The 25,380-nt window shown below is 35.2% G+C and overlaps 2 protein-coding genes across 3 annotated transcripts in view; both read left to right on the forward strand.

The window, feature by feature from the left end:
- The first annotated feature begins 2,003 nt into the window (after positions 1 to 2,003).
- On the forward strand, positions 2,004 to 4,503 carry LOC138933653 (dnaJ homolog subfamily C member 8). The gene is made up of 6 exons (XM_070296568.1): positions 2,004 to 2,098; positions 2,951 to 3,109; positions 3,184 to 3,250; positions 3,321 to 3,415; positions 3,520 to 3,665; positions 3,860 to 4,503. Exons 1-6 carry the CDS (start codon positions 2,021 to 2,023, stop codon positions 4,095 to 4,097), a joined length of 783 nt encoding a protein of 260 aa, XP_070152669.1. The 5' UTR covers positions 2,004 to 2,020; the 3' UTR covers positions 4,098 to 4,503.
- Positions 4,504 to 6,202: 1,699 nt separating this feature from the next.
- Positions 6,203 to 25,380, forward strand: part of LOC138933649 (uncharacterized) — a 57,993-nt gene continuing 38,815 nt past the window's right edge. Inside the window, exons 1-3 of one of the 2 annotated variants that reach the window (XM_070296563.1) lie at positions 6,203 to 6,497; positions 24,446 to 24,691; positions 25,171 to 25,298. In XM_070296563.1, coding sequence (XP_070152664.1) covers positions 6,394 to 6,497; positions 24,446 to 24,691; positions 25,171 to 25,298 — 478 coding nt within the window. In that variant the 5' untranslated portion in view covers positions 6,203 to 6,393. Of the gene's footprint in view, positions 6,498 to 11,102; positions 11,969 to 24,445; positions 24,692 to 25,170; positions 25,299 to 25,380 lie in introns of those variants that run through there. The other variant, XM_070296564.1, reaches the window with a different exon arrangement.

Raw genomic sequence — 25,380 nt, forward strand, 5'->3', positions numbered from 1 at the left:
CACTCACTGTACGCACGCGCTCTCATCGTTAGTTTTCAGCAAAGTGAAATGACCCCTTTTACTTACAATTAGTGACTCGATGTATAGCATCAAATAGTATAGCGGTATCGTTAGTTCAGCTAGCTTTTGCGTACTTTGTAAAATACGCGCTGTAATAAAGATCATGGGTATCGCGAAACGGCGCAATTCAACGAGACGCAGCCGCGGAATAAAGCAAGATTTGTTCGAAGTTTCTTAAATCTCGAATTGATTAAGACGAGAAAGATATATCTTTCACGTACGGACTTTTTTTTTTTTTTTTTTTTTTTTTTTTTTTTTATTTAATTATTTCGCGATTGCATCTATATCTTTATTGAAATTAATAATAGTATTACAATGAAAAATTTTATGCAGTTGATAATAATTTTTCTCTTCGAACCATCTTAACAATTATAATTCAAATGTATAATTACATGTATATACATTTGTTATTGTTATTACACAAATCATATATATTCTCAAAATAATATTAAAAACGTTGAATAGAGCTGATGCGCGATTACATGCGATTTATTATACGCGCACGTTTCCGAATCGACTGGATTTTTAATGAATTAGAGAGTAATCGTTGTGTAACACGCACCCGCTTCTCCTATTTCGATTGTTGATACCATTAATCGCTATAGTAGCGTATAACCACGTGCAAGAAAATTAATACTGTTGTAATGTTATATGTTTCGTTACGCGATAAAAGGATCGCGAGAACCGCAGTTCGATTATTCGTTTTTGTGGGAAAAAAAAAAAGAAAAATTGTATCTTTATCAATCTCAGATAAAAAGAGAGAAATGTGATACGCTAACAATAAGATTAATTAGTTCGAAGTTTATATTTGAAAAAAAAAAAAAGAGAGAAAACTTAGAAATAGCACTTCCATCTATCAATTCTTTTATGCGAAAGTTTATAAGCCGTTCGATCATATGAGTTTTCATCTTCTTAGCAAATCCTTCGGATAATTAATCTGGGAGGAGTTAAATCCCTTTCGAGGATATAACGCCCCGATCTCTATTTATCAATGTGGTTCTCGCGATTCGACGGGAGTAACGTCTTTATGTGTCCGAGCACACAAGTGGTTTGATAGTAAACGATTAGATTTAGAAGCAACGCTAGATTAGATCGGCGCGAGACTTAACAAGTGCTAGATGTCATAGTACGTTACAATATGCGTAATTCCACCGATTTTCTCCACCCCCCCCCCTCCCCCCTCGCCCCTCTTATTAATCGCATCTGTGAGTTTCCCCGGCGAAGGGATATATAGTGAGTAGCTGTGTATTGTATGTTATAGGTTATAGTTATACCGACTATCTTAGATCCTAGTCAACCAATCAGTTTGACGAAAGTGTATGCCGCAATAATAATCTGATTTCGTTCCATGTGTCTTATTTGTTATCGCGAAAGAGGCATTACTCGTTTATTGGCTGTTAAGCTTTGTTAATAAAATATTACGAAATTTTACATTGAACGCCGACGTCGTTAAAAAATCGCATTATCTTTATATAATATATCCTTGAAGAAACATTAAAGAAAAAAAAAAAAAAAAAAAAAAAGAAAAAAATAATAATAATAATTTATTCTTTCTTCTTCTCGTGCGCTCATTTTTGTCAATCAAAATTATTATTCTGTGTTTTTCTGAGTTAGATTATATTTTTTTCTCTGGAATATTCTTAAACAGTGAAACATTTATTGGAATTTTTAAACTTTTCAAACTTTTGATTTGTTGTAACATCGAATCTCTTTTATTCATACTTTTTTTATTTATCTGTTACTTGTCCTTTTAATATATTTATAATTACAGACTTATAATTAAAGAATGAATTAATTAGAATCATAAGTTTATCAACCAAGGACAATTGGGCGTTTCAAAATATTTCTCGAGCGCTGATAAGATAGGTATTCGTAAGATACCTTGTCAGCTGTGCCGATAAAGTCGCGATCTGTCCACCAGTCGGCAGCACCGTCGACTCTCGGGCATCGAACAAGTAAGATGGCCGCCACCGACTCGAGTTTATCTAGTGAAAATCCCGCCAAGAAGGAGGATGAATTCAACGAATTTTACACGGAGGTATGCGAGTTCCGATTGATCCTGGTGTCTCTTTATATACAGCGTTACCGGCAAAACGATACCTGTCTCTTTGCGATTACGGTAGTAAATAAATTCGGAGCAACGACTCCGACAAATGTCGCTTTATACCAGTGATGAAATGACAATAGGTTCTCTTGCAATCAATTTGTATTTTAACTATCTTTTAAATTAGCGTACACCCAATTATATTGAATATTGCAAACGATATCGTTGTTATAAAACATTGGTGTTCGATGCTCCTAACCTATATAAATAACAATGTATATGTTTGGGTTGAAATTTATCAATGTTTTTTTTTTTATTTTTTTTTATTTTTTTAAGTATACGCAGCGTATTCTCTCTCTATCACTACATATCGCATTTTACGAAACTTATTATTGACTATCGTTATAGTTCAATATAAATTTGATCAGTCTTCTGTAATATATTATAGCTATTTGGCTCGCAATTGCATTTTTTTGTATTATCCCTATGTGAGAGATAAATATGATACTGTGCTGATACATGTAAAAACTACCTGCAAACATTCGTAATTGTATTTTCTTTACTTTTTTTTATTGTAGTATGAAAATTGTATTCCTTGATATAACATATATTCCATATTAAATATTGTCAAAACAAAAGGGATTGACACAAATATATACTATAAATTATATCTACTGAAAAATTTGTTACATTGCATTGTTCCAAAATTTTTAGTAACATTTGATTACAGTAACAGTATTATTATTATTGTTATAATCTTTCTTGTTTTTTATTAATTATATAGAATTCAATTAAAATTCTACGTTTATTCTAATCATAAAAACATTTTGTTTTGTCTTTCTATAGGTTAAAGAAATCGAGAAAAGAGACTCTGTGCTGACACCTAAACAACAAATTGATAGATTATTGCGACCTGGATCATCCTACTTTAATTTGAATCCATTTGAAGTCTTACAGATTGATCCAAGCACAACGATAGATGAAATCAAAAAGAAATACCGTCGTGTAAGTATCTATCTGTTCTTTTTTCATTAATAAAAAATAAATAGTACAATTTAATGTCATGATTTTTATTGTAGATGTCAATTTTGGTGCATCCAGACAAAAATCAGGATGACGCAGAGAGAGCGCAGCAGGCATTTGAAAGTAAGTGTAATAATAAAGGATATGTATTGTAATGTAATAAATATATAACAAAATATCTTGTTAATTGCAGTTGTTAATAAGGCGTGGAAAACTTTGGAAAATGAGGAAACCAGATCGAAATGTATGGACGTCATTGAAGAAGCAAAAGCTCGGACTGATCACATGGTAAGAATCTAATTATTCATTAAAATTTCAGCTTCTATAATGAGACTGATATCATAATATATGCTTTGTTATTTTTAACTGTTGTATAATACCGAATTTTAAAGATTGCAGAAAAGAAGAAAAAGCTGAAAAAAGAAGGAAAATCAGAAAATTCGACTCCGACGCTTTTGGAAGAAGAAACCGAAAAGGGTTACAGGCATGCAGTCTGGGTTATGACGATGAAGTTGTTTGCCGATATGGAGCGAAGAAGGTTAATTTACAATTTTTATTAAATAGAAAAAAAAATATAGTAAAAAATATTGAATACTTTTGATTATAATATTAAGCTACCATAAATTAATTGCATGTTTTTTTAGATAAATTAAATTAAATACTATGCCACTGTATACTTTATAAAAAGGTACATGAATTTAAAATAGCCATTTTTTTTCTTTTTTTTTTCAGACGGGAATTAGCCACGAGAGACGCAGAACAGCGCAAGAGAAAACGCGAAGAGGAATTATCAGCAGAAGCTCAAGCGGCGTTAGAGCGCGAATGGCAACGAAACTTTGAAGAATCTAGACAATCACGTGTCGATAGTTGGAAGGCGTTCCAATCCGGCACCAGTAGTGCCACAAAACAGAAAAAAGCGAAGAAGTTGAAGGCCTTTAGGCCGCCGAAGACGAAGGCGGAATCACGATAATCGCAATCGCACTCCTTTCTCCACTTTCGATGTGCGGATACTGGTTTTTAGTCGACGCGATACTTTATCTGTTAGAGATTTTCTCGCAGTGCGTTAATGTAGATAGGTTAAGCGATCCAGCACAACTCGACATTAATCCAGCGATCGATCAACATGCTGGATCACTTTAACTTGGAACTGAAAGAAAGAAAGATATTGGACTCTTTGGCCCTTCTTGGCTCCAGACCATTTAGTTTAGTGTAAGACAAGAGTTTTTCGATGATGGCGTCCATTATTAACTCAGTGCCGAGATTCGAGTTTCTAAAAGATTCTCGCATTAATGATCAGTTTCATTAATCTATTTAGAAGAACAATTTATTATATCTTTGACAAAAATGCATCTTTTTGTATCACTGGTATAAGAGTATTAGTGCTGAAGCTTCTTATCAAATTTTGAATGAGTTTGGTGAAATTAATTGCATTCAACTTTTTTGCTTAGATAATCGTGATTTGCAGCCAGAGAGGTTTTAAATGTTGGTGTTACGAGTGAAACTGATGTTAAAAGTAGATACATATTTTTGCGAGAAAGAAAAGATATATAGAGAAGGAACACAACCTATTGGATGAATAGGGAACACGTTTCTTTATAAAACACCGTACATATGCGAGTGAAAAACAAGTTTCGTGTGTGTCGCAGTCTTATAGTGTAAAATCGCGCCGTTTGTTTTGAAAACAGTGTAAGTTGCACGTTAAATAATTTTGCTAAAACAAATAAAATTCTGCATATAATTTAAATTTATTCTTAAGTTAATTCAAACTTTTTTTTCCGTTTACATCGCTTTCAAAATGCACGGCTCGATCCATCTTGCATCAAAGTCTCGCGTCTCCTCGCAGAATTAACAATTAAGGAGTTTATCTCGCTAATTCCGTAATTTTGCGGCATTGACGATTAAATTAAATACATATGTATAAAAAAAAGGAGGGAAAGAAAGAAAAGAAAAATTTCTCCGAAGCATTGTACATTTGCAATATCCCGTGACAAATGTCAATTTTTTAATCTACGTGTATCTCGTGCTTTTACTATTAAACGTACGATCGTCCATCGTAAAGAAAGTGTGTATTATCGCGATGAATTTAGAATCTGGGAATTTTAATGATACCATGCTTCGGATGCGATAAACGACAAGATCGTGCGAATTAATATTTAAGATTGAAATTGTTGCGAAAGATTGCATAAAAGTTTCAATATTTGTTGTAACAGAAACTGATTGAATCTAAGACTCAACAATTTATATTTTGGGATTTCCAAAGTATCATCTAAATTCATAACTAAGAAAATCTTTATACTATTCTTTTCTTCATACTACTAGAGATAGAAACGATCCTTTTCGCATTATTACAAGGGATCCGATTCTGCATTGAATAAGATCTCAAATCATCGTGATGCCGTTTGAATTTAAGCTCCGCTATTCAAAAGAGATACGATATTGTGATAACTCATTTATTATTTCGCGAACACTTCAATATTATACGAACAATGTACGATTGCGGAGCTTCATCGAGAATGAAAATAGTTTGTTCGAGCTTTGGAATCAACTGTGAAATGTGAATATATACGTATAAATTGTTTTTAAAAGACTGTTTATTGCACGTGACTTCGATACGTAATATGTATATCCTATTCAACTGCATTAAAAAATCTTCCATTGAATCGTGATTGCAGTAACGATATAAGATATCCATTTAAATACACTCTGCAATAAAAACAAAATATATACGATCGCGCTTTCTCGTTTCTCACATCGAAATCTCTACAAGGAATATACATACAGGGTATTCTAAATTTCCCACATTATCTCTCGCCTATAGATTTCTTGATTTATCAAGAAATTGGAATTGATATTTAAAAGAAATACTCGTATAACTACTTTCTCAGAAAAAGAAATAAAATCCAAATTGATTAAGAAGCCTATATAAATATAACGTCTAATATAGCGTCTATACAAAAGAATACATTATATTATATTCTGAAATTTTTCTTTTCGAATTATATTATGTCTTTTATATATTTAAATATATATTTATATAAAAGATTAATAAGATGTGGATATAAGATTTAAATGGAATGTATTGCGCGCGCACGTTCGCTTATTTACCGCTTCGGGAAGCGCGCCGATAACAATCATGTCAACATTCCGAGTCAGTATAACGCCGTACGTGACGCGCGACAGCCCTTGCACGGATACTGCTGATTTTCGACAAAAAGATCGCGACTCAAGTGATTTCGTCTATTAAAAAAACGTCCCTACAATGCAGCATGAGCTCGATGGAACGACAGAAAGCAGAAGCACGCATAGAAGGATTGCTCGAAGATTTCCAGAGGGTGAAAGATATTCGAAGATTGGACTTGTTGAGGATCACGTGAGTATTTTGAAAATGAATTTTGAGAATATCAGAATGGATGATATAAAAAAAAAAAAAAGAAAAAAAACATCAAGGAAAGAGAGAAAAATGAATTTCTCTCTCTTCGTGATATTTCGAGAATGCAAAATAATATAATTCTAATATTCAGAAATTAATATTTTAATATTTAGAAATTAGAACATATATAAAATTTAAATGAAAACAAACGAGAGCTCCTATAATTTGTAATTAATCATTTTATAACAATTTATACAATTTTCGTCAAATCGCGATGATGTAAACATATATTCAATCACGTACACACACATTTCTTTATATTGACTGGAAGAGAAGAAGGACAGCCATGTTTATTATTATAAGAGCCGATCCCCTGACCTTCGCGGTTGTGTGCCGACTTACTGTTTGTAAATATGTAATATTTTGGTAACGAACTATGCTTTACAGTGTAGTAAAGAACGCAATCATACGTGTTAGTCGTTTTGTAGCCGGCGTGATTATTGTATCTTGCCATTGAAGAAAATTGTAGATGCTCTCATCGTTGTTATCGTCACAATTCATAATTGCTGTCAATCCTCTTTATACATATATATATATATATATATATATATATATATATATATATATATATATATATATATACAATATATTTATGTATGTATGTATAATTATTATTTTGTACGAATAATTTATATATTGTGTGTGTATATATATATTTTTTTTTTTCGTTTCTCTTATATTTGTATATCAAATTACTATTAAATTTTTTCAGAGATATAAAAATATCAAAAATTAGGAAAGGAAAAGAATTAACAGCAATTATGAATTGTGACGATAATAACCGTGAAAACATTTTAATGCATTCATCATGTCTCATTAATTAATATTCAAAAAATATCCAAAAAATATATTTAAATTATATATACATGTATATATATATATATATATATGTGTGTGTGTGTGTGTATGTATACAGGGTGCCCCAGCAAAAAGATAAAAGGAAGTGGCCACTTTTGGTGGGAGAGAGAGAGAGAGAGAGATACTTCGTATATAATATATAAATTATTCAAATCTGTTTTTTTTTTTTAATATTAGCTAATAACATAGTGAGTGCATTAAAATTGTAAATATGCTCGTCGGAATAATAGCATCGTTAAAAGAAAAAAAAAAAGTACATATAACAAATCTGAAACCGGGGTCTCTGCACTCGCTTACGATTGAATGCACTTCACGTGATTGCTTAACAATTCACAGACGATGCGTGGATAGAATTTAGAAAGCAATCCTACGAACTCATATTTACTCGTGTATAATCCAATAAAAATATTTTTAAACTTTAATTTTTTTTTTTTTTTTTTTTTTTTTTTTTTTTTTTTTTAGTGAACGCGCGAAAAGAGTACGCATTTATATTTTCCTTCTCTGTCAACTTTTGTATATTGATACATTTGATCAGAAGATTTTATAGAGAGAGAATAGATAATCAGTATTTAAAAAGATATATGTTTCATTGTATAAAGAGAGAGAGAGAGAGAGAGAGAGAGGAATATTTATTTCCATGCTTATGATATACTTAGGTACTTTATATACATATGTCGATTGTTGCGTGCGTCAATACGCACCCAAGCTACTCACCGTACATTGTGTCTCATGCGATGCATTTGCGATAGTTGCACGCGATTGCAGGTAGAACGCAACGGGTAGCGGCGCCTTCCTTTCGAATTTTCGTTGCCGATCTTCTAGGTAGATCGTAAGATGCATTTCCGCGCAGATCTCAAGTGGGGGAGAGAAATCGCAGAACCAGCTGCAATTCCCCGTGTATCCGCGCGAGATCGAAACGAGATGAATACGAAGAAACCGAAAGTATATAGAACACGATCGATGCACGTGTCTGTCAGATACAACGCGCGACAATAAATGTCCCACGGACGTGAAAACGATTTTGAAAATAATTAAGATAAAAAGATTCGAACAACGGATGATGGTGACAAAATAATTTAAATTATTAGGACATATAATTTATCAGTTTCGCTTCACCTTTAACGCTGTGTATATTTATCGTATATTTAATTTGTCATTTAATGCGAAACAAGTTATGGAAAAAAAAAATTATTTCGCAACATCCTTTTTAACGAATGATCAGTAAACGTATATGTAATACGGAATACAATAGGACTATACGTGTCAAACAGAAAATAAATTGAACTCGCGGTCTCGGACACGTGGCTAAATAAAGATATAAGATATTAATCCGGATGATTATGGGGCGGTATATATATATATATATATATATATATATATATATATATATATATATGTTTTTTATGCGAATCACGGCGAAGGAAGTCGCCGCAATAACGCTAGCTGCAAGCTCGATAGTAACACGCAGTTAGATATTATTTCCTGCACTTGCTCGCGCTCTCTTTCCCTCCGGCAGTTATTCAAATCATTCCGATATCCGCCTCGAGGCGTTTCGTAAGAAGAAAAAAAAGCAAAATGCATTGACGTCACACGTGCCGCACCGGTCGCGATCATCGTCGCTTATACGTCATCAGGATCGATATACCGAATTACTCCGGGTGACGGTTTGTATTGAAGTCGAGATACAAATATTATATTTTATAAATTTATATCATATTATATTGGATGATTGCATAAGTTCGTGCCCGATTTTCATAGATGGCATTAAGTTGCTGCATGGCGGAGTTCTATTGTTTTCGTGTGGTAATTGTTGCTTACACCGAATAGATGACATTGTCTTATGTCAATTTAGCGTCAGACATTGTTCAGATAAGTCCATTTGTGCATAAGAGAAATCATTAAAAATGGAGAACGAAAGGTGCATTTGCGGCATGTAATGCTATATGAATTTCGGAAAGGCGTGAGTGTTGGGATTGCACAAAAAAATATTCAAAGCGTTTATTTCGACCGCGCTCCTGCTCTCCGAACAGTCAAAAAGTGGTTTGGCAGATTTCGAAATGGTGATTTCAACATGGAGGATCAACCCCGCTCTGGACGGCCTTCTGGCATTGATGATGCCATTGTGCATGCCTTAGTGGAAAGAAACCCAAGGATTACAACTGAGGATATTGCTGAGAGGCTGAACATCGATAATTCAACCGCTTTTCGTCATTTAAAAAAGCTTGGATACATTTCCAAGCTTGATACGTGGGTGGCGCATCTCCTGACTGAAAGGAATAAGCTGCAGGAAAACTGCAGGAGTTGGAATGGGAAATTCTGCAGTACCCGCCATATTCTCCAGATATTGCGTCTTCAGATTTTTATCTGTTCCAGTCTTTGCAGAATAGTTTAAATGGCAAGAATCTCAATTTCGAGGAAGCTGTCGAAAACCACCTTACAAACTTTTTTCAAGAAAAACCAAGTTCTTTCTTCAAAAATGGAATCGACAACCTTATAGATCGTTGAAAAACCATTGTAGAAAAGAATGGAGACTATATAATTGATTAATAAAAGTGTTATCTCTAAAATATAATCTATTGAAGTTTATATTTAAATCGGGCACGAACTTATGCAATCAATAATATTATTAATAAATAATATTATTAATATTATTAATATATAATATTATATTTTATAAATATTTATATTATATTATATTTTATAAATTTGTAACAAATAATGAATTTGTGACGATGCGAATTCGTTTCGATTCTCGATGTTGATGAAAAATGAGCAATCACGTGAGATTCTAATAAATTTGCGGAAGAAATCTATTAACGAGAAAATTTTCGTAGCATTTTAGCTAATAAAACGTCTTATTAGATCTAATTGATCGGAGATACGTGAGTTTACGAGAATCTTTTTTTTTTTGTTTTTAATTAAAAATTTTTTAAGCGATATTCAGATGCAGAGATGATATTAGATAAAATCAGAGCAATGAAGAGTGAAGAAATATATTTTTTATGTTTCCTTTAATATCGTCTTAAAATAAATTAAAATTCCTCGGATTTCTCGGGATGTCCAATCCCGTCATACATCACTGATCCCTCACATTACACGGTGCACACACACACACACACATACGTGACCTCTCCTCGATACCTATGCACGCACCTATGGAACAGGTAAAACGACGCCACACAAATGCATACGCAATCAAGAATTCTGTATACGTTTATCTATGTGTACGTGTATATGTATTCAAACAGAGAAGGAAGAGAACATGGCGTACCAGTGCGCACATAAACACACACGATCAAGTATCGCATTATCGTCTGCAAATAAAGGAAAAGAACCCGTAGCAGTTACGCGTATAAATATCGTATCACACGTTCCTGTTTTTCAAAGTCATGTCTGACGAGACTGGACAACTCGAGATATCCAAGGGATTTTAAATAATATTAAATTAAAATAAAACACTCCTTTTCAGTTTTCATCTCTGATTCCATTTATATATATGTGTGTGTGTGTGTCTTATGAATGTATACAGAATTTTCAATTAAAAAAAAAACCTCCCCGTAAGTTGGGTGAAATCTGATAAGCCAAAATATTAGAAAAATGTTGGATAGACAGATAGAGAGACAGAGACAGGGACAAGGCGCACGCAAAGGCTCCGAAACACGCTGCGCCAGTTCTATACGCGAGCGAGTCAAGAATCGAGCCTCGTGTATGCGTTTACGCAGGCAGGTAGTAGGAAAAGAATATGGCAAGCATTCACGCTCACCCGCACAACGCACCTTTCACATAAATGGACAGAATGCAAAGAACACACCGCATCAGTTTACGCTTGACACGCGCGCGCGCGCGCTCTCACGAGTCAAGAATCCGCGTGCGTTCGCGCGTGTGCAGGAATACAAGCAGGCGTTCGCATACACACGTATACGCGCAGCTCAGGCAGGTGAAAAAAAAAGTTATCTGTTCGTGCGTGCGCGTGCACAGGTAAGAGCGACGAGCAGTGCGGCGCGACACTCGTCCGGGGACCTCGGTCAGTGAGGTGGTGTTCACCGTCGTGTGTGGTGTCTCCTCGTGGTTTTTGCCTCCGCCTCTTCTTCCTTTCCCACCTCCTGCACCTGCCCCGTCATCCTGAGGTGGCATCAGGTTGACGCGGATGTACTGTCCTTGCGGACGAGGACCTTAGGAATTGCTCTTTCGCTCACTGCCTGTCTCTTTCTCTCTCTCTCTCTCTCTCTCTGTCTGTCTTGGGTATCGGTGGTAGCCTTGACGGGCGCCAGCCAGACTGGACATCAGGCGCTTAAACCCGGCCTGGTCTGGCGAACACACGTGCGTCGAGAGTCGAGTGAAAGAGATACTCCGGACTGTCGGATTCGCGAATTCGTTCCCTGAGGAAAATTCGTCGACCGATCGCTTTCCCTCGCGATAAGTTTGAGAAAATGGACAGTATGCGCGATCGGTGATCCTCGGTATAACGTGGTGGCAACGCGAGTGCCGAGGATGTCGACGACGGACGTGGTCCGCATTGTGCAGCGGGGAGCCACCGCTGACGAGGACCAGAGGTAATCTCTATTTCTTCCCTTCTTTCTTTCTTTCTTTCTTTCTTTCTCTTCCCTAAGATTTATCTCGACAGGTGCGTAAACTTTGCTCGATGAAGAGCCTTTCCCCGAGAATCAATGAAATATAATGAGCGGTGTCAAGGGTAGTGATAAAGGTTATCGTTACAGTGAAGATTATATTCATCTTTTAGTCTTCGATACCCATATGTCGGTCTTTTAAGGTAGAAGAGAATTCATGAGAAAAAATACAGTTAGATTAGCCCGTTGTTTGTTGTAGAATATTTATCAAATAACGCGCGCGCATCTTCAAAATATTGTAAAATTTTTCAATATTCCAAAAGTCTGAGAAGAGAAAGTTGGAAGACATTTAAGAATCGTCAGAAAAATTAGATCCTCTAGATACATACATGTGCTGCAGTTTTAACTATCGTCTGGTTCACATAACCGGTTTGATATTCTCTTAAGGAAAATTACGATAAAACCATAAAGTTTCTCGTTCATTTTGCAATGAGGTAAAAAAAAAATTGGTAAACGCTATATATATAGTAATACAAATTAAGCTTCACCTATATATTTTTCTGTTATAAATATCTAAAAATTAATCTTCAAATTAATTTAGGGATGTGTTCTTATTTATTTAAGATTAAATTATATTTTGGAAGGACTTGCGAGAGATGTGTCTAAAAATTGTCAAGAAAATTAGGCCTTTTGTCTTTACATACGTCTTTTAGACATATATTTTTAAGTTTGAGCATAGGCGGTCGAAATGTTCGACGTTCTTGAAGGTGCTCGTTGCGAGTAACAGTCGTGTCAGATTTGGACATCTGATCGTGCGTTTCGTATTGCAGATGAATGGCAGGTAGTTAAGACGAGAATTTTTAACTTGTGAATAAGACGAGAAGAAAATGACGGGGCGAGAAGAAGTTTTATAACGGATAAACGGGAAGAAACCGAATTCCGAGATATTTATTAGCGCGATAGATTTATTTCAATTACGGTATTACGAATATTATGGTATTTGAGAACGAATTATTTAACTGTTTGATAAAAAGATTCTTCTCTTTGTTTTATCTTCCTTCTTTTTCAAAGGAATGCAACATTGTTAAATGCAATATGCGTGATATTTCAATTTATTATCTTTTCCTCTTCTGTGATTTATCACTATTATTGCTTAATTATTTTTGCTATTTTTATTTATGTCATATTTTCTATATTTATTGTCGTGTAGATAAAGGTCATGTTAGTTTGGGAATGTTTTCTTGTACGCTGATATTTTTTCAATTATATAGTCTGTTCTTTTGACATATATAAACGAAGCGTTCTAACCTTGCACTCGCACGAAAGATATTTTATTGGAAAACCGTCTGTTCTATTAATTTAGCCATCACCAATTAGCATATATGAATCGTTTTGTACGCTATTGTTAGCGTTATTACCGGTAAATGCGTTATGCATTGTATTTCTCGGGAATCATATATTGTACACGCGATATGATATACATATATATAGGACGCTTCGTTCTTCAGCATTTCGCTCCAATTCGCGAAGAAGAAAATGTTTCAAGCTTGAGAAAATTCATAATCTTGCATTAATTATTGTTATAAAACTTTAGTAAATTAATTTTCTTCTTTTTATAGATTTTTACGGAAAGTGTCAATAGCCTCTCTTTTTCTTCCATAAGAATTTTAAAGATATTAAAAGAAATTCCAAAATGTGTTTTATTTTTAAGAGATTGGTACGATTTCATCTTCTGAAATCATTTCTTAGCTAGGAAAAAAAATGATGATCGAAAAAAATTAAATACTGTAATTTTGTCAAAAAAAGGTTGACATTGTAAAAATCTGTGACCAATATTTCTTTTTTGAAATTCACTGAATCGATTACGAATTCGACTTTTATTTACTCATATATCTTGCAACATAAGCGCTTTATCAGCGTTATTTGCGTTACACTTTCTACTTGTTATCCGTGGCAGTAAAATCTGATGAACAGGCAATCACTTGACAGCGACTGTCAAATATCGTCGTCAAATTTTCATCGGGAATAAGACATTCTCGCGAAACCTGTTTCGACGTTATCCGGAATTGCTTTGTCGTCTAGTAAGCAAAGTATCTTATTCGCTCTATTCTATTCGCCAAACAGATTATGAATGTATTTATTCCCTTCCGTTACTTGCTTCGGTAAATACGAATCGTTATCTGCTACCAAGTTACCATCTTAATTTCTCACGCTAAAAGTAGGACTAGTATATGTGTAGTGTCAAAAGTAGCATTAATAGTGGCAATGTTTATATTTATCTGATAGAAAAATGCAAATTATCATTTTCCTTTTTTTTTTTCATACAGAATCAAACATTTTTTAATAAGATGTGCACAAAAAAATTTGTTTTTATTTCATTCGAAACGGTTTGTTGACATTTCTTGGATATTCAAAATTAAATAGCAATTGTTTATAAATGTGATTTATATTCAGGTACTTGCCATCAGGAGGTGTGAAAAGATCGAATCCGCATGTCGTACACCTGTTGCACGAATGACTGTTCAAATCGAGATCGTTGCGTATTCGCGAAATCATCGAATCATTTACAAATAATCTTGAGAACGCGCGCGGAGAGGAAATCTTCGAAAAGCGTATTTATTTAATCATTTAGAAGACAGAACTTATACTTCGAAGTTGTTGAAATTGTTGAAACTATTTTTCAATGAAAACTTGATGATCTTTTCGATGACACAGATATCGAAGAACTGTCTATCAATATAAGATTATCGATAAATTATTATGTCAATAAATTATGAGATTAGAGAGATAAATGTAAAAAAAAGAGCTATGTATATATATATATATATATATATATATATATATATATATAAATTTGCTCCCTCAAGCATTTCACGGAGTTTCAACAGCGGATAATCTTCCGCTTAAGCGTTTCTTCGTGGCGGAACGAGCGTGTAATTAGACACATTCTTGCATCTCTTCGTTTATGATGCCACTCCGCCGTGTAATTTGCTAATATTGCAGCTAATATTACCAGGTTGTGTGTGCAATTTCAGCTGTTCGCTTACCACACATCTCGTGCTCTCTTGTGGGCGTTCAATTGTTTAATATCGAAAATCGCTATTTCGCGGCTCCACTTAATATACGAAAGCGATCCGAGGGTCTCAAGCTTGATAATAAACTCTCTCATTTAAGCTGCCCACGAGCTCGATCGTAGACCCGCGAATAAATAACGGCGAGAGAGAAAAATTAAAATTATATTTAAAATTGTTTCGCAACGTCATGATTGGCGTCGATCAATAAACAGGCTTAATCGTCCTCTCTTCAATCATCCCGCATTAGATTTCTTGTACGGAGGAGGGAAAAAAAGAGCCACGCGTTTGGAGAGGGAAATTTTTCAGTGGAAATTCTCTTGACTTGACGTTAGCCGGTAGAATTAATTTTCCCTCGTGTATCTCTCCTCGTCTGAGATGAGACGGGTAGCAGGGCTATTTACCTTCGCGACGACGAAGAAATTGAGAGAAGACGGCATAGGTAAAGACACCGCGAAAGACACATAGATACACGCCATATTAGTCACGTTTCTTGATGGAAATACTGTCGTCCTTCTTCGTCTCTCTTTCTTTCCTTTCTCTCGTCCTCCTCGCTCTTCCACCAATGTCAATGACTGCTCCCTTGGGGCTAGCTGTGACCCCCCGTGTGAACGAGTCTCGTCTTTCTGTGTCTCGCGGAGCCGGAATGGCGCTTTCACACGAAGATGGAAAGAGCGAGCACAATGTGTGTATATATCCGACGCTTCGTTATATCAAGCGAATAAACGTGAGTTATATTAGGCTGCGAATATCCTGGACTCTGCGAACACATCGCGTTAAGAGGCCTTCATTAGGGAACGAGCGCCTTTGAAGAACGTTTCTTCTCTAAACAATAGATTGCCTTTCATCTCAAATCCATCCACGAAACTTATCATATTAATCGAATAATGTGCACGATACATAACACTGATTAAAGAAGAAATGAAAATATCAAAGAATTAAGAAGATTATCAGAAAAGAAATAAACGAAAAATAGAATAAAAATAGATATCTGAAGAATATCTGAAGTATATGAAGTATAGAAATATATGAAGTATATTAAGTATGTGAAGTATATGAAGTATACGAAGTACACGAAGTAAATTTTGTATTTGTCTGTAATGAAGATACAATCATATTGGATAATAAAAGATGCCTTTATCGCTTCATTCGAGATCAAAGGATGGAAAAATTGAGGGTAGGAACGCGGAAATCCGCCGGTGTCCGGTCCGAATAGACTGGCACGGACGCGGATTACTTGGAGAACGGACCTTAAACCTTAAGGTTGAGTAACGGTTCTTCCGGCGCGCTCATGTACACACATACCTTACCTTACCTACCTACCTACCTACCTACCTACCTATCGTGGTGTCTCTCTACTAGGAGGAAGGGGAAATCGCGATTTCTGTGCTGAAGCGTCGCGAGCGATGCAACGAAAAGTCCTGGCAAACCTGTCTCTGGTCCCGCTTCTTCGCGCGTCGACGCAGGCAGGGTCGACGCACCGAACGTGACGATATTTTGACGTGCCTGAGGCGGACTTCGCTGTCGCGAGACTCGACCCGGCACGTGACTCGCGCTCGATTCGCAGTTGCGCAAGTTAAGCCGAGCCGCGAAGGTGTACAGTAAATGAAGTATAGAGAAGCTGAAGAAATACGTTGATCTGAACGGAGCGGGACAAGCATTGTCCAAAAAGTCAAAGCTTCTTTCGAAAATATTAAAGAAGAAAGGAAAAGGTTTTGTTGGAGATATTTAAAAGAGCATCTGGCGCTATGTGTGAAGTAGTACAGATACTACAGGGTGTTCGGAAAGTAACTATACACCCATTTCAAATATTGAAAAAAAAAAACATTTATTAAACATTATTAACAAATTAGTTTTTTTTTTTTTTTTTTCACAAAAGATGTTGGAAGTGATGTCAATGAGCATGCAAGAAAAAAAAATAAGTCTTGACTCTTGTAATCTTGTTATCGAAAATTTTCTGCGACTCTCCTGGTGATATATGCCTCTGATGAAGAAAGGATAATTTGCTAATAATGTTTGATAATGTTTTTTTCTTAATATTTGAAATAAGTATATATGTAGATATTTTCCGAACACCCTATATAATGAGTACTTAATAAATAAATACTAAGTAGAATATTATAAATTGTATTTTTTGTATTATAATATACATTGTATTAGTACTTTATTTTATCGATGTCAGGTCTAAATTGCAGCGGAGATATTTCATCTTTCGTATCCTAGAATAAATTTCTCTTGATTACATGTTTATCTTTTTATTAATTAAGATAATGTTTGAGCTATAGCTGATAATTTCTGTCGGCTATATACTCTCCTAGATATCATCTATGTTCTTTTGCCTATCGTATTTCTTCTGACCGTAACTCAACTTTTTTTTTATTTTACGCACAGTTCTCGCTAAATAGAAGACCCTTGTAATTGCGCAATTTGCCCTTTATATTACACAAAACGAGATAATTTACATGTCGACCGATTCAGTGGTTAATCACAACATTCCTGTGACGCATTCCTGGCAATTTAATTAAGATAATAGTGGGAAAATTATTGTTTAGCGGGAGACCGAATGATACACCACGAGTCCTTGCTAATTATTTTCCTTTATTCTTTTCCGCTCTAGATTTTGTAGTGACAGGGTAGGAAACGTCTTCGTCATCCTCGAGACATGACACTCCGCACTCATTGTCAGATATTGACCCGCGCGACCTGATTTCCCTTTTTCCATTGAATCTCCAACTCTAAAGCATCGGAGTATCATTTGAATAAAACAAATGAGAAGCCTCTCTATTATTTAAAATTATAATAAGAAGAAAAGGGCCAATTATGGACGAAAAAAAAATTTCAGTCTTTGTTATTCGAAGCTACGCATGCATTAATTATGCTCCCAATTATTGCATGATCCTACATCTTCTTCACCTTTCTCATCCTTTTTTCTTCCTTTTAAATTGTACTTTATACGAAGTTGGGGAAAAAAAGTATTCATCAAATATTTTCTTAAATTTTCCATTTTTTGCTAGTACTATATAAACTTTCATTTTTTGATGTTTCTCTCATTTCATTCTAAACTGTTTTGTAGCTTTTTTTTAAAAATATTTCTCCGTACTCTGATGGTCTGAATTAAAACTGCCAACTATAGGTTCTTATCGCGCGCGCGGAGCCACCGGCGTGGAAACTGTTGATAATACTGTTTAATGAGCGACCCAACAACAAAAGTCCCAACAACTTTAACCCATTTTATAACACTTCGTTCCCGTAAATCGCTATCGATATTGATATCTCATGTTTTATAATCCAACACGGATTCTATATACATACTAGCCTCTATGTGTATTAACTGATATATACAAATATCTACAAATGTCAATGTAACAGATTATCTTTGTTAGTCAGGCCAGATAAGAGGATAACGCTTGCTTTCACGTAAATCCCCGCCTTATATACAAAGTTCTTATTTACTCTTCCTGATGCGTCCCCAAGAAACATATCGATTAGCAATTAGACGCACCGTTAGGGTACAGCATCCGCAACGGGATTGCGGTGATCAATGAGACGATATGAATCTGTCCTGCCTCGGTTAAACTTTCTTCGCGATTGCGAAGGTATGCAAATCACCTTCATTCATCTAGGATAGCTTCTTCGGATAATTATTTGATTTTCCTATAATTTTGATTCGTCGTCAAAATGTGTTATCGAGAAAATTCGAAGCGAACCGATCGCGATGGGGATCGAACGGGAAGGCCATATTAGGCGTCCAACATGGTTAAACGTCGTTCAGCACGAGGCATTATTGTCGTCTAATGTACGTCCAGTCACGCCCCCGCTAGTTGAGGCCCGGCAAGCGAGCGAGTCGTGGCGAACCGAGGCGAAACGTGCCGAGGGGCCCCATCGTCGGCGGCGGGGGCTCGTCGTCGATCGGCGAGATCGCGACGAGTCGAGCTCTCGCGAGGTGTTCTCTGGCTGGACCATTCGCGTTTCCTCTCGCCGAATAATCCATCGATTACACGGGAGATTATGCGATTCGAGCGCGTGTTCGCTACCCGGCTTCCCGAATCGATGACAAGACTCAGCGATCGGTCCCTTTCGCGACTGCCTCGGAACTGGTGCCACGAAGTAGCCTAGGTATGTCTGTGAATCCGGTCTGTCATCGGTGGTTTCTAGATTGTGTGTATTGAGTGCAGTGTAGTCGCAATTGTGGATACGTTAAGTGAATGTCCAACTTTAGCAGGAATCCGGATGATCCAAAAGGTAGTTAGCGATAAAATCAGGACAACTTTGTGGAAATAATACATTTGTCCTTTTGTTTCTGTAACACTTTTATCATGTTTCAAACCTTTGCTTTTACTGTTTATATTGTGTAGAAAAACATTGTAGCGTCTCTTTACGATTACCAGTTTTATTTATCAGATTATTAGTTGGTCTCTCGTGTCTTTTTTCATTTCTTAATTATATTTTTCATATCATAAACAAAACACATCGTAACAATATTAAATATATATATTAGTCAAAATATTAAGATATTTCCTTTCGTTCACATGTTATATCTGTTTGAAATATTGCGATAGAAGTTATTTATATCTTTGATGAAAAAGAATGAGAGATAGAAATTTGAAATAAAAATTCCAAACTCGTTTATTATCATGATGAGAGAGAATTAATTATGGATTGAACATATTTGAAAAATTTATCCAGAAATGCGTATGAAAATAAAATTCCACATAATTCCCATCTTCAGTTTTCAAGTGAAGAAATTAATTGTATATATATATATATATATATATATATATATATATATATATATATATATATATATATTATGCGATTAGGCAAAAAACCGAGAAAAATATTTTATCAAGATGCGAAAACGTTAAATAGATTGGCGTCAGCGTGATTGCTTTCAACTGGTACAGTTCGTCTTTAATATCGTATCTCATTCTTCAGAAATGGCATATGCAAACCGGATGTGCACGCCTATTCGCGTTTAAATTCCGCATTAACTCGGAGCGCTCATATTTTACGCAATCGAACACGTCTACCTCTTTTAGCGAGGATCAAGTATGGACGGAAAAAAAGTGCGTTATTATTCAGTCTACTTAGCTTCCTCATACCTAATTCATTTCTTCATTTACGCCCGTGATAAAACATGTTTATTACGTATCTAGAGTATCTTGCTTTTAATTATATCCTTTATTAATAAAAATTGATAATTTTAATCGAATTGATATCGTTCCTTTAAATAAAAAAAGCTTTCTTCTCTCTTTCACTTATCTTCTTTTACCTTAGTATAAGTAAAATTGTATCTTGGCAACAGTAAAGAAAAGTATACTGTTGGAAAATTTAACATATAGCGCATATCCTAAACAGACCACACTAATTTTTGTATTAATTTAACATAATATGTATATGTTAAATGATGACATTAATCCTATATTTCAACACAAAATGAATGTAAATTTCATAGTAATTTAAAACAAATTTTGTCTAAAATGTCAACATATCTTTAATCATAAAATTAATTTGGAAAAATGTTATTGATGGTTTATGATCACTCTCACTTCTATCGTAGAATAAAATCAACATTTTTTTCTGTATATTTTAACAAACAAATCTTGTCACTAATAATACGAAATATATATCTATTGTATAAAACTAAAAATATATGCACATTATGTTATTTTTACTTTTCTCATAGAGGAAGGTTTGTTTTCATGACAAAATTTTTTTTCGAATTTTCTATGCCGATGTGTTTAGAATGTTCCAAAATGTCGAAAAATCATATTCCTAAAAAAATAAAGTATGTATGTATGTATGTATGTATGTATGTTGTGTGTGTGTGTGTGTGTGTGTATGTGTGTATGTACGCAATATATTGTACAACCTCTAACTTCTGCAATTTTTAAGATATCGGGTTAAATTTTTTTTACATGGATAGAGTATTATTAAAGGATGATTGGTACTTAATTTGGTGAGTATCGGTGAAAGAGTTCATTTTTTATAAAATTTTGAATTTTTTGAGAAATGTCTGTACACGCTGTAACTTTCGGAAAATTTGAGATATCGGATTAAATTTTTTTACATGTATAATCTATAACGATTACATAAAAATGAAAAAAGTATGTAAATTAGAAAATAGCGTATTGTTTCTTTATCTTTTTATTTCGTTCACAAAGCTTCCTCTATGAGGAAGCAAAAATTGAAAAAACCGCATGCTTAAAGCAGCTTAAGCTTTGTAAAATAAAATGATGAGGAAGCAATGTGCAAGTTTCTAATTTGCACAACTCTACTTGTTTCAATTGTTTTAATAATTTAACATTTGTATTCAATTAACACAACAGCAGTTAAATTAACACATGAATGTGTTAGTAAATAACATATAAGTAATTAACATATAAAAAATTAAATAATTTACACAAAAATTTTAACTGGCATATTTTTTAACAAAAAAAACACAAATTTTTCAACAGTGTACAAAATTAATACAACAGATAATTTTCTCGATCGCGGTATCACCGATTCTGTTCGAGACGCTGTCGTTACATCGCCGGATGTAAGCGCAATGGCTGTTCGCAATGAGTTTTCTCGACTGTCAAAGACGGAAGTGTACGAACGGCCGGGTGCGTAGTTGCATGTATGTACATTCACGCGATCGGCATAGCAAATCTTCCGTCTTGCGCGTCGTCTCAATTCATATATTCTATCATACATACATACATATATACATATATACATCTCTTTTTTAACGAAGCCGAGTTTCGATCGGGCATCCTTTGTCGTCAAATTGAATTTCTCAGCGTATTGACGCGATGTTGTCGACGAAGTTTGCCGTAACATTATTCATGGAAACTCGCGTATCTTTTTCTCTTCTTCGGCAAAATAGTTAATCGCCGGGTATGGAAATTTTCTTCCTGGATCGGACGAGGGGCAACGCTTATTGGTATTCTACTCGTTTGCCAGTCTATTGCTATTCCCTCGCACGATTCATTGTTCGTACCTGATCCGATCTGGGGAATGAGGTAGGGAAGGAAAGAGCACGACTCGAAGAGAGAAAGAGAGAGAGAGAGAGACGGAGAGAGAGTAGACAAAGTAGGAGAGTAGACTGGATTTCATTATTCTAACACGCGAAACCGCAGAATCCATTTTATGAATAGATTTTTTTTCCCATGAATAAGAAATAAATTTATATATACATGAAAAATAAGCATCGTAATGTATTCCACAAGAAGAGAATCGATAAAAATAAATTTTTATAGATAGAAGTGAAATGAAAAATTAAGAAATGACGAGGGGCGAAAAGACATGTTGTCTAGATATTTTATATCTCGAACAGGGGGCGCATTTAACGAAATTAAATATCGCGCTTTCTCATTTATAGCCGTGTAACTTACCGATTGAAATTACATTAACGTAATTTTTCTCGTAAGCTCGACGAGCAGGAATCGGGCATGTACACCTGGTGAAACACCCACGGAACACAAGGCTATGCGACGTTGTTGGCAGTCGAGCTACGAGGTGTAGCAATCTTTCACGCGTGGTACGTCGAATCTTTTTATAACAAAAGGAACCTAGATACGACTGTTCGTGAGTCATCGTGACAGCAATCAGTCGTGTTTCGTCGTTTCGGAAAGTTTTCTCTCTTTTTATTCATAAATTATTACCCAGTCAATTAAATATTCGTTGAAAACTTATTTCGAGTCAGAGAAAAAAGGGATTGTCCCTTGTCACGATTTAAAGTGATTACCCGGTGTGTAATAAACATTTTAATAAAAAAGTAAGCATTGTCAGAATGATATCAGTGTTGAATTATCGTTAAAAGAACTCAACGTTATTTCTCTACGTTTATATTTATTCTTTATTTATTTTTGAGATTTTGTAATGTGAAAAACTAATAGAAATATATGAAAATATATTCGCCGAGGTTGAATAAAGTTAGCGATTAATTGCGTAATCGCCCTTGTCAGTTGCGTGACATTTCGAGGAAATATATATATCTCTTGGAGAGAGAAAGAAAGATTATATAATTTGATAAATATAAATTTTAAACCTATACATGTAAGAGACAATATTTTCGAGTTTATTTAATATATTTTCTATTTTGCTTTTTTTCTCTTTTCTCTTCTCTTCTTCTTCTCTTCTTCTCTTCTTCTCTTTTCTTCTTTTCTTCTTCTCTTCTTCTCTTCTTCTCTTCTTCTCTTCTTCTCTTCTTCTCTTCTTCTCTTCTTCTTCTCTTCTTCTTCTCTTCTTCTTCTCTTCTTCTTCTTCTCTTCTATCCTCTCAACTTCTGTCTAAATCTTAATTTATACGCGAATACACAAATTTAAGAAACTGGAATAAGAGCTCATGAAAATTGATTCTAATTGTTCTACCGGATCGATTACACGATCGCGCGAATCGAACACGTCCATTACCTTACTATTGCGAGAGCAAAAAAAATGCGCTAATACTATAGTTAACAGCGTGTTTTTTCGCGCTCAACGAGGAAGAAAATGTGGCGGCGTGCAATTTTTGCGACCGCACTCGAGTGTGATGAAACGGTTGTTGATTATTATAATGTAGAACGCGACACGTCACGTGCGTCAATTGCGTGAATAAGTCGCGTTGCCATTAAGTCGATGACGACGACGACGATGAGAAACGCTGATGATCGGAATATATCTTGATCTCGCGGCTCGCAAACTCGTTCGTTTTTGCCGTTCGATGAATAATCGCGCTTGGATATACATGTATGTATATATGCAATGAACGACGCAGACGATCGTTAATTACCCGCGCTCTTGGCTGGAAGCAAACAATAATTAAACGTAACTACGTGTATGGGCGATAAAATCGCGCGTCGCACTTGGTCGCGTAAAATCGCGACGCCCGAGAAAATTGTTAAAACGCTTGAATAACCTTTCGCTATGTCCAATTCATCCGCCTCTATTCAGCAATCGAGAAGGCTTTACTAGAATTAGTCGGGATCGGGAGAAAGATTACGATCACGATGAAGCGGATAAAAATAAGATCCAGTGTTAAAGGCCCAGTCTATACTCTAACAATTTGAAAAATTGATGATATCTAGAAATTTTTTTTTCTTTTTTTGAGAATGTTAGAACTTGATTTTTTTGACGTTTTACATATATGTTGATTGATGCTTAGACAGTGCGTCAGTATTTTTAAATCTTAAATATTTGGCTTTTTTTTTTTTGTTCGAAACGAGCCTCTGTGCGTAGCGTGTTCAAAAATGACGCAATTTTAATAATTGCAATTATCAAATTGCAATTGCGATAGCCGCGCTGTTGCCCTTATTTGCCAGTTTGCCCACTTAATATTTAATAATACTTTAGAGCCAAGTTCGACGCGATGGGTCGACTTCGAAGGTACTTGGGGATCTCCTGCATATCCGGCTTTGTGTTCGCAGGAGGCTGAAGGCTGATCTACAGTACCTGAGAAGAAGGGGGCTGCTGAAGGCGTTCGGCGGCGAACTATCCCATCAAGGACGCAAATGCGCGCGATGCGGCGCGCCGTTCGGTAGATTTTATAACACCGGGGCGAGGTGCACGCGTTGCAGACACCGTGTGTGCCGGCAGTGTCGCATCGAGATCGGAAACCACGCAGCGGGCGACAAAGAAGCCGAGTGGATCTGCAACATTTGCTATAAAATTGCGTAAGGATCTTCTCGAGGCACACGCGCATTTTTCTATCTTTCTATGAAAAATTCGGAACGATAAATTAATTTTCTTTATTTTATTGAATGATAATCGAAATTAAATGAGCTGTATTTTCAAGGCACTCGTTATTATTGCACGGAGAGAATATAATTTGTAGTCTGATGGAAACGTGATATTTAAATACAATGTATTATAATATCCGAGATGAATCTGAGAAATGGTGTGTCTCATTAATTCTTATTTTTATAAGATTTCTTTTGTGGACAATAAAATTTTATATCGACTTTTGCTGATTAATATAAACAAATGTAAGATAAAATTCCGAAAGGAAGATAGTAAGTGAATAAAAGTGAAGTGAAACTTCGATGATTTTGAATTTAGATAAAAAGTAAAGGATATATTATATAACACGCCTTTCGCGATGCATCCTTTGTTTCTCGTTGTTGACCTAATTTCGAACCTGTTCAATTTTCAGAGAATTACACTTGGTTACCGGCAAGTGGATGTACGAAAGTCCAGTTTCCAGTCGATCCGTGAACGAGGAAACATCATTTCCAGTAGATATACAGAGTCGCAACATCCGACGAGCTTGGACGATTAATGGTGCGTTCCGATAATTAATTTTTTATGAAATAGCGCGGCAAAAAGTTCGAAAAAAAAAAAAGAAAAATTTGTCTTTAACAAA

The sequence above is a fragment of the Polyergus mexicanus genome, unplaced genomic scaffold, assembly GCF_030449975.1.
Source record: "Polyergus mexicanus isolate NDT 795.1 unplaced genomic scaffold, iyPolMexi1.0 SCAF_5, whole genome shotgun sequence".
Lineage (NCBI taxonomy): Eukaryota > Metazoa > Arthropoda > Insecta > Hymenoptera > Formicidae > Polyergus > Polyergus mexicanus.